Source organism: Microcaecilia unicolor, chromosome 2 (genome assembly GCF_901765095.1).
Source record: "Microcaecilia unicolor chromosome 2, aMicUni1.1, whole genome shotgun sequence".
Classification (NCBI taxonomy): domain Eukaryota; kingdom Metazoa; phylum Chordata; class Amphibia; order Gymnophiona; family Siphonopidae; genus Microcaecilia; species Microcaecilia unicolor.
In genome coordinates this window covers 283041995-283057798 of record NC_044032.1, presented here as the reverse complement: position 1 = coordinate 283057798, position 15804 = coordinate 283041995, and the positions used below count along the sequence as shown (strand labels likewise).

Below are 15804 nucleotides of genomic sequence, written 5' to 3'. Positions count from 1 at the left end.
GGAAATGCAACATGTTACGTAACACATGGATTTATATTAAAAAAGAAAAACGTAAACACAGAATATTTGATCTGCACAGTATGTGACAGTAAATATTGGTCAGGGGACTAAGAAATATAGGATAAAAACTCTACACCGATATAAATTAAACTACAAACAACTGCAGAGATCTCTGTAAGGAAATTTTAGTGCTTACCTCATATGTCTCAATCTTGATAAAACCTGAGCTTCAAACTTGGTCTTTCCTTCAATATACTGAATGTCTAATTTTAGCCCTTTGTGGTCAACCTGATGTCGCTCATGCCTCAACATCTTCAAGGCTTCATTCAATAACTGAATAATAGTTATAAAGTTCAACTTTCCAGCCTCATAAACATTCTCAATATGAAGCTAAAAAGAAGTAAAATGTTCTCAGTTAAACTCACCCAGAATACAGTTTAATAACCACAAACTTAGCAATATTATTTAAAACATTACTTATCGCCTTATCTTGTACTGTTACTCATTAGGGGCTGTCCTTCTATGTTAAATTGTACAGCGCTGCGTAACCCTAGTAGCGCTTTAGAAATGTCAAGTAGTAGTAGTACTGTTACTCATCTGTATGTTTCATTATAAAATATACTAGAACACAGAAATGAGAAAAGGGAATGTAGCATCACTAAAACTCTAATACTGGAATGTCAAGGAAATATACAGTTCTCCCAATGGGCAGATCTGCTTCAGTTTTATCAGAGCACATGTAATGGAGAATTTAGTCTTACTTGCTATTTTCTTCCCTTGAATCCTGCTAGACCAGTACAAGAGACACAAGTTTGCTACCCTATAAGCAAATGGAGATAGAACCACCCTTTTTCAATTACATCACCACTTAGAGTGGTACAGATGACGCAGCTGCCAGTATTTTCCATCTCCATGAGACAGTGGCATGCTGGACTACTGCAGCAGGATTTTTTTTTTAAACATCAAATAATCTTTATTATGTTTTCTCTTGATATCGTATAACAGCATAACATCAACAAGCGATGAAACAGTTACAGAATATGTACTGAAATAACCATAAACTGTCTGTCTGTAGAGGCCGCAGTCCAGGGTCTCTCTCTTAAGGAGGGAGGTGTGACAAAACAGTAGGTTTTAAGCCTGTAAAACTATTATTTCTTGACATGCATTTCTCGATTTCCAACTTAAATAGGATATCTTCAGCCACCTCCCTCAAAAAGTTGTGAAAGAGCACTCCGCGGGGAAGAAGACTTTCTCCTTTATTGAGGCAGAATAATCAGAAGGCAGGCCAAGGGATTTCTCCTCTGAGGTCATCTGGGTCTACATCAGATCCCCAGGAGTGGTCCATGTCCAACTTGGCAAAATACTCCTTATGGGATGTTTGAGCCTGTCTCCGCTTTGGGCCACTGAACACACGACCAGGTTCTGGGTGAGAGCGCTGAAGTATGCATCTCTTCGTGGACTCCGGGGTCACTTCCTCCCGACAGCTCCGATGTCCGACAAGACACCGGTGTCGAACTCCTGATAGACATGGCATGGATCTCCAGTAGGGACTGCAGAGGCACCATAGTCTTTGCTGGTACCAAGCTAGGATGCACCCCAGCTCCTCCTGTAACATGACCTGGAGCCACTCCTCGAGGGCAGGCATTGGTGGAGGCGGGGGCCAGTGACAGTACAGAAAGTCTGTGAAGGAGGAACTGAATCAGAGGTGGGGTCCTGACTGCAGGGAGACTGGTGCATTCGCATCAGTTCCACCGAGGGGGAGCAGTCCTCACAGCGCAGACGCTCCTGGCACCATGATTCAAGGGGGAGCAATGTCCGTGTTTCTTCACCTTCGCTAGATGCAGAACACTGGGATCCCTTGGTGTTGACGAGAATGAGGTGGAATCCTTGTGGGGCCTCAAAGTTTGGTCCGATGATGCTCAACACAAGCGGGCACTACTGACGTCCAATATCGAGGTAGGTGGAGACCTTGATGCTGGTGCACCTCCAGTAGTTGATGCAGCTCCCAATGCCATTGGGGTCGAGTCGATGGATCGGATTGGGCCTCTCGACTCTTGTGTGTTCTTTTCAGAATTTTAGAAAAGTTTACAGTGGAAGGACTGATGATTGCAACCAAGGTACAGAAGGCACCAGTTGTGAGTCACAGACATGGTCCTACTGCACCTCAAATACTTTTTAAACCCATTAGAAAGTTTTTGGGACATGTCCAGAAAAACTACTGAAACAAAATCAAACAGGTCAATTTTTCTAATTTTTTTGCCATGACTGGGAGCTCAGGCCTAAGTAGGCTGTGAGCCATGAAAAATAAAGGAAACAAAATGTGCAGCAAAAATCTAAAAAGAGTAAGGGATATAAAGTGGGCCCCATGCTACTCAAATAAAGGAAAAAGGGCAGGAAGGCTAGGAAAAACATTACCTGAAAAAAAACTGCTCATCAAAGACACAATGTAACAATCCATTGAAACTTGGAAAAATCAGATATAGTCAATGCACGTAACCAATGAGTTTTCAATGCAGGAGAGAATCAGACTAAAGTGAACATATAATATGGATGATTCTGGCTGGGGCAACGGCGTGCATGCCAAAAGAGAGGGCTCTGCGTGCCCTCTCTGGCACGCGTGCCATAGGTTCGCCATCACTGGCATATCCTGTTTGTCCTCAAAAGCTTTAGTTACATCAGGAAAATCCAGATCACGTAACCAAGAAATAAAACTTTGATGCTTGAAAGACAAACGCAGTAGCCAATCACTGCCAGTTGAAAGTGCCAGAGTAACAAACACAATTGAGATCGTCACAGATTACACATCAGAGGTCTTTAGTAAAAAGGAAATGTTCAAAGTATTCATAGACAAATCACCTCCTAGCCGATTACCAGCAAAGTCTTTTTTTTTTTTTTTAACTGGATGGCAAATAATAAACTCTAGATAAGAGAATGACACGGGGGGACAGTTTGCCTCCGTCCTGTCCCAGTGGGTTCTACCTCCGTCCCCACCCCATTCTCGCGGGTTCTGTTTCCGTCTCTGTCCCATCCTCATCCTCATCCCATCCCCGTGGGCTCTGTTCTCATCTGCACAAGCCTCAAACACTTATGATTTTATATTTAAATCTTTTTATTAAAGTATAAAAAGGAATATGCACTGTGCAACTATTGTTTATAAATCACAAATAGAAATCAATAATAACAAACTATAATAGCCCCCACCACCACCACCACCACCCTCTACCCTTTCAACCCCAACAATAGCTGACTTCTACAACAAAAAGAAATCCTAATCCACCCTGGTAAATGTCTAGGGGGTACAAAATACAACTCGTTCTGTATGCCCTAGTGGGGAAGATAAAGGCCCTCTGAATCAATGCTATTATTTTTTAAATCTGTGCATAAGTCATCAACAATCTCAGGATTCAGTCTAGCTTTCCCATCTTTCACCGTCCTTCCTGCAATAGAAAATTTCTTAGAAGATGTGCTGGTAGCAAGAATGTACCGGATCCCCCATGCACATTTTGCTAGTTGTGGCCTGCATGTTTGCTTGTTTTTCCAAAAAGTCAAAATATCATCATCTGATTCACTCAAACATAAACAAGTTTATGTTCAGTAACAGGCTTCAAAGTAGAAAATGACACGGGGACAAATTTTGTTCCCGTCCCCATGGGCTCTGTCCGCAGGATCTGGCCCTGTGTCATTCTCTATTCTAAAGGAGGCATGGATTCTTCTGTAATTTAAAGCACTTCCTTCATATATCATTTATACATGTCTTCAAGTGATACCATAGGAAGTTTGGGAAAGTTAATAGTTTAAAAAATACAGTTCTTCACAGAATTCTCTAACCTTTCCACTTTCCTCCATAGAGCAAAATTCTCTTTCAACAAAGATGAATTAACTTCCATATCACTTAACTTTAATATCATGGTCTTCTAAAGTTTCTTCCATAATGGTTATCTGTTTTTCAGTATGTGTATTTTAGCAGTATTAAACTGTATTTGGACAGTAATTGAAGTAAACTGAGAAATCAAAACTTTACCAAGTTCCAAAATTGCTTGCAAAATAAATTCCAAGATGAAAACAGAAGGTTGAGGCAAAGAAAATTCAACCACTGAAAAAGGAAGCGATATACCTTCACCTGCTTCAACTGGAGTCACCTTCACCAATGCAGGCCACCCTTCTATTCTCATCCTCACTCACAGTATGACCTGGAGGCAAAACACTAGGTTTACCTCCTATACCAGAAACGTCCCTTTTTGCTTCCTTCTGCTGTGCCAGAATTGCAAGGTCCAACAAAATCTTCACTGAAGGTTGAAGAGGAGGGCTTTGCAAGTAGAGACTCAAGAGATAGTTCAGACACGAAGTCTGACACCAAGCCACCTGGCATTGGCGTTAAGGCAGCCGGGGTGACAAAGACCATGCGTTGCAGAAAAGTATCCATCAGATCAGTCATAGGAGGTAGCAAAGATTTGGAAAGGTACATATTCAATTTAATCTTACTGACCATTAGAACTGGAAAAAGCGCCATGGAGCTCAATGAAGTGCAGCTGCCACCATCTTGGCTTCCAGAGAAAATTATTTTTAACTAGTGAAGAAGGCCCGTTTCTGACACAAAGAGAAAGTATGTATGTGAGAGAGAGAGAGAGAGAGAGTGTGTGTGTGTGTGTGTGACAGAGAGAGTATTAGTGAGACAGAGAGAGACAGAGTGTGTGTGTGTTTGTGTGACAGAGAGAGTATTAGTGAGACAGAGAGAGACAGAGTGTGTGTGTGTTTGTGTGACAGAGAGAGTATTAGTGAGACAGAGAGAGACAGAGTGTGTGTGTGTTTGTGTGACAGAGAGAGTGTCAGAGAGAGTGTATGCCCCCTCTCCCCCCCTCTCAGGACCCCCTTCCACCCCCACCTCTCTGGTCTCAGGACCCCCCTTCCTCCCCCACCTCTCTGGTCTCAGGACCCCCCCCCCCCCCCTCATCCCTGGACCCCCTTCCCTCCCCCCCCTCTCGTCCCATGCACCCACTGTTGGTCTCTGTGGCCTCGGACTGCAAGAAGAACGTGTGCTGCAGGCCCTCCCCTTCGTTATTGCTGCCTGTTGTTCAAAGTTTTTACCTGCTGCTGCGCCGCCAAGAGTGAAGGGGAGCACGGACGGACGCAGCTTAAGAGTGCCTTTGGTTTCAGCTGTTCCTATGGTCCCGCCCTTCTGGAAAAAGGAAATGAGGGCGGGACCAGAGGAACAGCTGAAATTGAAGCCAAAGCAAAGGCAGCCTGAAGCGGTTCAGCTGTCAGTCACGATCGTGGACTGAAGCTCGAGTGCTGTAGCAGCTAACATGTTCCGTGCTCCCGTGGTCCCACGTCTCAGCCCTGTCGTGTTTGGTCGCGTGCTTCCCACCTCCTGGCTTGGAATTGTACCATCTCCTGACATCAGGCATGCAGGGTTCTACTGTGGAAGAGTGACATCAGGAGATGGTTACGAACGCAGCCAGAGACGCTGGAATGTTGCAAGAGCAAATTATTATATTAGACTAGTAAAAAAGGCACGTTTCTGACACAAATGAAACGGGCGCTAGCAAGGTTTTCCTCGGAGTGTGTATGTTTGAGAGAGTGTATGTGAGAGTGACTTTGTGAGAGAGAGTGAATGTGTGTGTGTGAGAGAGAGACGAGAGACAGTGAGTCTGGTTGCGAGTGTGTCTGTGAGAGAGTGTGCGCAAATGCGTATGTGAGACACAGTGTGAGAGTGTGTTTCACACAGATACAGTGTGTGCGAGACACAGACTCTCTGTGAGACTGAGTGTATGAGACCAAGAGAGTGTATGAGTGACTGTGTGACACAGAGAGTGAATGTGATACAGTGTGAGACAGAGTGTGTGAGAGTGTGTGTGTGTGACAGAGATACCTCCCCCCCCCCTCTCTGGTGTCAGCCCCCCCCCCCCCCCCCCCCCGCTCTGTCTCTGGTGTCTGAGCATTACTGTGCAGTACGCTGAGCTCTGGCTGTGCTTCAAGGAACTGACCAATCCTATTTAATAGAATGCACCTCCAACATTCTGAAGCCGAGAAACCTCGTGTGGTTGGTCACTTCTGCTTGTGACGAACCCAGAAGTACGTGATGTCAATTCAGGAGATGGATACAGACAGCAGGAATGCCTCAGCCATGCAGTCAGCCTCAGAATGTTGGAGGTGCATTTTATTATATAGGATGATATTTTCAGAGATAGTGTATCTTTATAAAATATTTTCAATGTCACAGACCTGGACTATAGGTTTATCTAAAACAAAACACAGTGGCGTACCAAGGGAGGGGGGGGTGGTCCGCCCCGGGTGCACGCCGCTGGGGGGGTGCCGCGCGCCTGTTGGCCGAGTCCGCTCGTTCCCTCCCTGCTGCTCCCTCTGCGTGGAACAGGTTACTTCCTGTTCCAGGGCAGAGGGAGCAGCAGGGAATGAGCGGACTCGGAGCCGACAGGCGAGCGACACCCCCCCCCCCCCCCAGCAGGTAAAAGTGCACCCGAGGGGGGGGGGATGTAATTTCGCCCCGGGTGTCAGCCAGCCTAGGAACGCCACTGACAAAACAAACTTGCTACCTAACCCCCCTCCCCCCCCAAAAAAAAAAACAGGATGCAAAGAGAACATGCAGTAACTCACCTTGTGCATTTCATTCTCAATTTTGTCAACTAGCAGCCTCGGCACATTCAAAGTAACACTTGCCCCATCCAAGGTGTACTGGTCAACATGGCCCTGAACCACAGAATCCACAGCTTCTTTCTCCTCTGCCAGAAAGGAAAGCATTTCCATAATTGATGACCACATATCCCGAACCTATCAAATGAAGTAAAGAACAGTTTAATGTGATTGATCTTCTACTCATTATTCCATATTTGATATAAGTACTTTACAAGGTTAACAAATAAATACTTATACTGTTTGATAATCCAGGGGCTTGACAAACCCCAGGCCCAAGTTGCCATGGTGACAAAAAAAACAACTGATGCTTAAGTTGTTATGTTTCTTAGAATTTTGAGAAGTCTAAAATTTCCAAGAACAATGAATACAGTGGCAATAAAAATACAAAATAACACCAGCAAAGTTTGTCATATAATATCCCAGACTGGGAAACAAGGAAGAAGTCCAATTCATAGAGCGGCGATGGATCACAACACACTTCTAATCGTTTTTTGAGATTATCACTCCCCCCCCCCCCCCCAACCCATGCCCCAAACAAACAAACAGTACAGGCAACGGATGAAAATCACTTCTCCCCACTTGACTCCCCAACCCCCTCACCCCAGTGCTTAAGTTTTGTTGGCAGAATACATGGTAGTGGACAACCACGGCAGCAACTCCGACACATGCACACACATACACACCCTCACCCTCTCCCCACACACTCATCCCAGTCCTGTCAATGATCACAAGGGAAGAAAATACGAGCAGTGGCTACGCCACCTCTTCTGTCGCCTGGTGCCGAATGTAAAATTTGAACTGCACAGTTCAAATTTTGCATTCAGTGCAAAAGCAGCAGCAGGAGGAAGATATGGCCTGACACATAGCTGCTCTTTTCTTTCCCCTTGTGATCCTCACCAGGCAGGGGCTGCAGTGGAATGGGTACTGGAGGGGAGAAGGAGAGCGCTTAATAGAAAGACCCACTTCAGGCAGCATGGGCTGTGTCAGACAAGGCGGATAGAGTTATAGAGCACAGGTAATCATTTATGTCAGAGTTCCTTACTCTGCCACCAGGTGCATACAGAGTTTGGTAAAAATGTAAAAATGCGTCCTTTATATCAGTATCAATGTAATGGACCCTATGTGCTGCAGGTGGGGGAGGGGAGAATATAAAGTGAGAGCTGGGTGCTTATGTGTTGCAGGGATCACGGGAAGAAGAGAGACCAGAGTCTCTGTATGCCATAGGGTTTGAGGAGGGAGGAGGGAGAAAGAACTGGATATCAAAGCACCATGGGGAAGGGGAAGAGCTGCAGCAGGAGGGGAGAGGGCAGAGAATGTGTGTTGGAGTGCAGGAGTTGGGAGGAATGTGCAGGTGGAAGAGGAAAAAAAAGCTGGGAAACATATATAAAAGAGATTCACTTATAGGGACTGATCATGGGAAGACGGCTGGGGTGTATGCCTTAGGAGGGTATATGGGGTGGTGGTCATTGACAAAGAGCTATGGGGGTATATGCTGTGAGGAGGGTTTGGGGCTGAGCGGAGTAATAGACTAATGGTTAGTACAGTGGCCTGAGAACCAAGGTAACTGGGTTTGATTCTCATTACAGCTCCTTGTGACTCTGAGCAAGTCACTTAACCCTCCATTACCCCAGATACAAAATAAGTATCTGTATATAAAATGTAAACCACTTTGAGTGTAATCACAGAAAGACGGTATCAAGTTCTATCCCCTTTCCTCCCTTTACCCTTTTGATGATTGTATGAGGGTGTGTGCCAGATTAGAGGGGTTAAAAAAGTGCTCGGGGGGGGGGGGGGGGGGGGGGAGTTGTTGGAGAAAGGTGGTGAGAAGAGATATGGGGAGAGCTATTATAAAGAATAACATTACTGAACACAGCCAAACATGGTTTAATGGGATACAGTCAACATGAATTCAGCCAAAAGAAATCTTGTCTCACCAATTTGCTTCATTTTTTTTTTTTTAAAAGGTGTGAGCAAGCATGTGGTGAGTCAGTTGATGTAGTGTACCTAGATTTTCAGAAAGCCTTTGACAAAGTCCCTCATGAGAAACTCCTAAGAAAATTAAAAAGCCATGGGATAGGAGACAATGTTCTGTAGTACACTGGGAGCTGATTAAAAAAAGAAAACAGAGGGTGAGATTAAATGACCATTAAATGGAGGAAGGTGAGTAGTAGAGTGCTGCAGAGATCTGTACTGGAACCGGTGCTATTTAACACATTTATAAATGGGAAGCTCACCAGGTGCCCTTGGCTTGGATTGGCCGCTGTCGTGGACAGGATGCTGGGCTCGATGGACCCTTGGTCTTTTCCCAGTGTGGCATTACTTATGTACTTATCTCCCTTACTTATACTATGCACAATTCTACTGTACCTGATATCCTGATATGACAATGTTAACATAATCATGTAAGCCACATTGAGCCTGCAAATAGGTGGGAAAATGTGGGATACAAATGCACTAAAATAAATAAATAAATGGGAACAAGTGAGGTGATTAAAACTGCAGATGACACACACCTATTCAAAGCTGTTAAATCGCCTGCAGACTGAGAAATTGCAGGAGAACCTTTGGAAATTGGAAGGCTGGTGATCCAACTGGCAGATGAAATTTAATATGGACAAATGCAAAGTGATGCACATTGGGAAGAATAATCCAAATCATAATTACTTAATGCTAAATTCCACTTTAGGAGTCACCATCTAAGATAAAGATAGTTTTATTTACTTATTTGTTGCATTTGTATCCCACATTTTCCCACCTATTTGCAGGCTCAATGTGGCTTACATAGTGCAGTAGTGGCAGTCGCCAATAATGGCATGAACAAATACAAAGTGAGGTTATAACAGACTGATGATCGGAATTCATAGACATATTGGGGGTCAAGGGAAAGAGTAGGTTATGTCCAATATGAACGTTTATATTGTTGTGTTGCAGGTTTAGGCATTTAGGTTGAGTCATTTGAGTATGCCTTTTTGAACAGGTAAGTCTTTAGGAGTTTCCGGAAGATTAGGTGGTCGTATGTTGTTTTCACAGCAGTCGGAAGCTCGTTCCATAGTTGTGTGCTTATATAAGAGAAGCTGGATGCATAGGTTAATTTGTATTTAAATCCTTTGCAGCTTGGGTAGTGGAGATTTAGGTATGTTCGTGTTGATTTTGTTGTGTTTCTGGTTGGTAGGTCTATGAGGTTTATCATGTATCCCGGGGCATTGCCGTAGATGATCTTGTGAACTAGGGTGCAGATTTTGAACGCAATATGTTCTTTGATTGGATGTCATCATGGATAATATGTGGAAATCTGCTCAGTGCGCAAAAGCGGCTAAAAGCAGCTAAAAAAACAATCAGAATGCTAAGAATTATTAGGAAAGGAACAGAAATAAGAAAAGAATATTATGCCTCTGTACATCTTGAGGTCACACCATGGAATGATGTATCTGATCAACGTATCTCAAAAAAGATACAGAAGAATTAGAAAAGGTTCAAAGAAGGGCAAACTAAGGGATGAAAGTCCTCTCGATGAGGATAGAGTTAAGAGGTTAGGGCTCTTCAGCTTGGAAAAGGCAAGGCTGAGGGAGAATATGATAAAGGTCTACAAAACTCCTGAGTGGAGCAGAATGAGTAAATGTGAATCAACTGTTTATTCTTTCAAAAAAAGTACAAGGACTAGGGGACACTCCAGGAAGCTATATGGTAATACTTTAAAAATGAATAAGAGAAAATATTTTTTCCACTGAATGAATACAATATTTTCACACAGATAACGCACCCACACATATTAACAACCAAAGTGATATAATGCACAGAAATGACGTATCTATGTAGGAACCAAATTCTATAACGCGCCCATATCAATTAGTGGAACAATGCAGAATCAGTAAAGTAACGCAGAGACAGTTGCATGTATTTTCATTTTCACAACTGTTACCTAGGCAAGCCGAATCTATGGAGTGGAAGACAGATGGTGCAGCGGGCAGAGTTTGTAATATGTTCAGGTAGGATTTATTTCAGCACATTGATATCATTAAACAGGATGAAGGGCTGGGTTTGTAACATGTTTTGGTTGGGGAAGATTTTTTTCAGCACACTAATATTAGTAAGTCAGATGTAGATAGGGATGTTTTGTCTGGGGAGGCTTTTTCAGCACATTGGTACTATTACACGGAGGAGAAGGGTGGGGTTTTTAACAATTTGTTGTTGTTGTTAGTTTCAATAAATTTTTATTAAAGTTTTGGTGTAATAAAGAAAAAGTGACAAGACCATAAAAGCACCATTATAAAAAACGAACGACAAACTCCACCATAAAGGTCACCTCCCCATCCCTCCCTCTTCCCAAACCCCTCATCATTAACCACCACTATGTCAGGTCAGTTAGTGGTTCCTTCAAGCCAACCTGTTAATAATCAGTGTTACCTATTCCCCTCCCCCCAAGCAATCGCTCCAAATGAGTCCATTCCTCCGCTGCAGGGTCAAAGAGCCTTTTCTGTTGATCACACAGCCTCTCAAATTCCACTATCACTGATAAGCACAGAAACCAGTCCTCTAAAGTAGGACCAACTGCCTGTTTCTAATGAGCAGCAATGTCGCACTGAGCTGCTGAAAGGCACCTCTTGCAATGCCAATACCTAATAAGCAGGCAGGCTTATACACCTCAACCCAATGATAGTTTTTGAAGAACAATCCCACCAAAATGTTGGATTTTAGTACATATCCAAAAAAATATGAAAAAAAGGAACTTTTCTCAGATCCACAGCACGAACATAAGTCAGACACCATGGCAGGATACACAGCCTTTAGTCTGGTAGGGCTCAAACACAGCGAGAAATTCTCTTATATGCATTTTCTTTGACTAAAACACATTGATGCTTTTTGTGTTTCTTGAAAAGTAGTTTTCCCATGTCCCCATATTGAGTTCTTCCCCAAAATCCATTTTCCATTGCTCTATAAAGTTATATCACTTAAACTCATTCTCTCTCAAAAATTTATAGACAACAGATAAAGCGAAAATACTTACCTTTAGCAGGTATTGTCTGAGGACAGCAGGCCTTATATTCTCACATTTGGGTAACGCAACCCCATATCGCCTGGTCCGCAACTTTAAAAGAGCTTCTGTGGAGGAAAAGGCACGCTCTATTGTGCATATGTGAGTGCCTTCCCACCCACCAAAGAGCGCGATTAACGCAGTCAAATACAGCACAAAAAGAAAAAATTGGAGACAACTCCAAGGGAAGGTGGAAGGCTTTGTGAGAATAAAAGGTCTGCTGTCCTCAGACAATACCTGCAACAGTTAAGTATCTTTCTCTGAGGACAAGCAGGCCATAACGCTCACAATTGGGGTATACCTAGAATCCAGGCTCACCAAAAACAACAAACACTGGTCAACTGGGACTCACAACAGTGAGGACAGTACTCAGATAAACCTGAAACTATATACAAACTGAGAAAGAGTGCAGCCTGCAACAGAATAAAACAGGCCTAGGGGTGGAGTTGGATTCTGGACCCCGGACCCCAACAGATTCTGCAAAACTGTCTGCCCAAACCGATGGTCACATCGGGTATTCTGCTCAAGGCGGTAATGAGATGTGAACGTGTGGACTGAAGACCACGTTGCAGTCTTGCAAATTTCTTCAATGGAGGCTGATCACAAATGGGCTACCGACACAGCCATGGCTTTGACATTGTGAGCCCTTCCAGGGTCAGCCTAACCTGCACATAAGTGAAAGAAATGCAATCTGCCAGCCAATTAGAGACTGCATTTCCCAATGGTGATCCCCATCCAGTCTGAAGCGGTGAGTATGGATCCCTCCCCTTCATCGCAAGCGTTTCTGAGTCAAACTTTAGTCGGACTTACCACTGCCGGCTGCTCTTCAGAAGCTCACAGTCTCCACAAATCTTACCCCACATGAGAAAGGATCAAGATTGATACTCTATCCCAGGCTCTCCATCAATTCTCTTTCCTTTTTTGTTTTTTTAAAGGTGGTTGTGCTGGAAAAAGACAGCTCCACAGGAAACAGGGGAGAGGTGAAGGGAGGGAAGAAGTAAATCGTGGAGCACCAGAGTCAGGAATTTGAAAACCTCCAGATAGGACTCTGCAGACTCAAGCCACCCACAAACATAAGAACATAATAGCCATGCTGGGTCAGACAAATGGTCCATCTAGCCCAGTATCCTGTTAACAACAGTGGCCAATCCAGGTCACAAGTACCTGGCTGAAACCTAAATAGTAGCAACATTCCATGCTATCAATTCAAGGGCAAACAGTACAGTTTAGGGAGTGAAGAACTTTTGTGCATGAAAGAGAAGCAGGACTTACGTGTGATCATATGTGATGATCTCAGAAAAGGTAGAAAGGTGATGGCGAAAGCTAGAAGGATACCTGGGTGTATAGGGAGGAGAATGGCAAGTAGGAAAAAGGAGGTGATAATGCCCTTGTATAAGACTCTGGTGAAACCTCATTTAGAATACTGTGTACAATTCTGGAGACAGCACCTTCAAAAAGATAAGATGGAGTTGGTCCAGAGGACGGCTATTAAAATGGTCAGTGGTCATCATAAAGCATATGGGGACAGACTTAAAGATCTCAATATGTATACTTTGGAAAAAGGACAGGAAAGGGGAGATGTTTTAAGGTTTTCCTTTCTACAACTTCCTCATAGGACCTCAAAAATCAATGAAGGATAAATTTTGGAACAAAAAGTTCTCCCATTCACTTGACTTTTTTCTCACTTTTAGAAAGCGGTAAGGGATTAACTATGTGTATACATGCAAAGAACTGATTAACTCTATTACTGCTCATCTCCATATACTGCAGTTTACAACCATGCACACAGAATTGTAAGTTTTGTCTACCATTCATCATATCTTCAAGCAAAGAAAAGTTGCTTGAAGATATGATGAATGGTAAACAAGATAATACAGCTGCTAGGTTGCTATTTCGCCATTTCAAATATGTTTTATTCACAAAGGCATTTATGGCTCTGTGCCTTGTTCTCTGGTCAATCAACTGAATTTCACCTTTCTAGAAGTTGTTGCTTATTGTCTTATCCCTCTCCCATAAGTTTAAGATATAGTAAGCACTGAAAAGCATCTTCCTACTTTTCCCGTTTCAATATGGAATGGTCTTCTGTTTTTGTCATGTTCACGATGTATGGTTGCATTGTCCCTTAATTTTCTGATATTAGCTTGTGAGCTGCTCAGACACATTTTGATGAGTGGGATAAAATCTCTAATAAAATTGAAACTTCTTTGGCACTTTGTTGGATTCATCATATGTTTCTTTTTGGAAAAGATTTGAAGACCTATTTGTTTGAAAAAATTTTGTTTCTGTAATTGTAATGCCCATTGTTAATTTTATTTTATTAATTACTGTATTTTATGATTTTGTAAAGTTAGTAATCTCTATAGTAAACCGCTTAGGACCTCTTTAGATTCTGTGGTATATAAAACTGGATTAGATTAGACAACCTTTAATTTTTAAGAGATGTTTACTCCCCAAACTGGAAAAGCCATTTTTAATATAAATTTGTATTCAATCTGGTATTCAAGTGCAGAACGTTTTTAAATGTATTTCATTTATATGCTGCTTTAACCCAAAGCACTACAAGTCTATGCTTTGCAGGGAGATGATTACTCTCCAATCCTCTTCAAAATATCCTCACCTTCTGAATCTTCTCTGCTCTACTCTGGCCATGATCCTCCTTTGCCTCCAATCTAATGCATCAAAGAAAAAAAAAAGAAATAAACACCATTCATGATCAAAATAGGTGATTTCAAAACAAACTCAATTTTTAAATTTTACTGGTAAAAAAAAAAAAAAAAAAAAAAACTTAACACGGGGGCCCTTACCATCTCCTAAATGTTCCCATGTTAACTCCACGTAAGACAGCATGTGCTAATGCAAATGTGCTAGCTGGATAACGCTTCCCTGCTCATGACTCCCTCCCCCCCCCCCAAAAAAAATAAAAATAAAAATAAGGTGCGATTACCGGGTGCTGACATGCAATTTATCACAAAAACGTAAGCCTTATTTCCCACAAAAGGGCCCTATTTACAAAGGTGTGTTAGCGTTTGTTAGTGCGTGCTGTGTAGGTGCCCATAGGAATATTGTGGGTGTCTACACAATAACTGCAGGCTAACAAACGCTAAAGCACATTTGCAAACAGGGCCCTAAGTCTGCATTAGCTCTTAATGCCGTTAATAAAAGGGCCCCTAAGTTAGCTATATGTCAAGTAGTTTATACTCAAGTCTCTTGTTACAGCTGGGTACGTACTTTTGAAGATGGCTCTGCAGAGCTGCACGTTCAGATCTCAACTCTCTTATCTGTTTAACCATTAACCTACAGAGAAAGTGCATGGGGAAAATAGGTGACATTTACAGGTAAACCTTTGATTTCATGATAAAAACAGCTCAACTGTCAAAAGCCTAATCTGCTCTTTACTTGATGAGCACATTTATTGCAGAATAATGTGACTTGGAATATAAAACTACTACATACAGAATGTTAACACATTTGAGGGGTCCTTTTACCAAGCTGTGGGAAAAAGGCCCCGTGCTAGTGGCGGGCGCTGTTTTTCCCCACACGCCAGGGCCCTTTTTACTGCAGTAGCTAAAAACGTCCACAGCACACATGGCCATACCACCAACCACTGAGGTGGCGATAAGGGCTCCCACGCTAACCTGGAAGTAACCAGGCAGCATGCTGCGATGCCCGATTAGCACCAGGTTATCGCCGTGCAAGCCATTTCTGGGGATTTTCTTTTTCCCACGGAAATGGCGCACGCTGGAGGCAGGACTACTGCCAGCAGCCACGTTGGGCCAGCAGTAGTCCCAAAAGAGCAAGCGGTAAGTCTGCGTTGGGCTTACCGCCGCTCTATAAAAGGACCCCTGAGAGTTTTATGGGTAAACCAACATTAGCCATTTGTAAAATTTTAGGTAGGCATATTTCCAGAATGCAAATACCAAAAAATGCAAATTAGCATCAAAACTCGTGCTGTAATAAAATTATAGGGGTGATGTTCACACACCATGGGCTGCTTACAGGTCTGTGGACACAAACCTGAAAGTTTATTTTCAGAGGAGAACATCCCTTTGAAAATCTGCCAGAACCTACACTATGGCTACAGAAGTTGCTGTGGACTTGCAAATTTTGCACCTGCTGGTGCA

General features: G+C 43.0%; 1 protein-coding gene across 2 annotated transcripts in view; it reads right to left on the bottom strand.

Moving 5' to 3' along the window:
* HAUS6 (HAUS augmin like complex subunit 6) overlaps positions 1 to 15804 on the bottom strand; it is a 120769-nt gene that overhangs the window by 75477 nt on the left and 29488 nt on the right. For both annotated transcript variants that reach the window (XM_030194222.1, XM_030194221.1), the window contains exons 6-9: positions 14912 to 14977; positions 14301 to 14352; positions 6613 to 6786; positions 197 to 390 (exon numbers count right to left, since the gene is read on the bottom strand). In XM_030194222.1, the coding sequence (XP_030050082.1) occupies positions 197 to 390; positions 6613 to 6786; positions 14301 to 14352; positions 14912 to 14977 (486 nt within the window). The remainder of the gene's footprint in view (positions 1 to 196; positions 391 to 6612; positions 6787 to 14300; positions 14353 to 14911; positions 14978 to 15804) is intronic.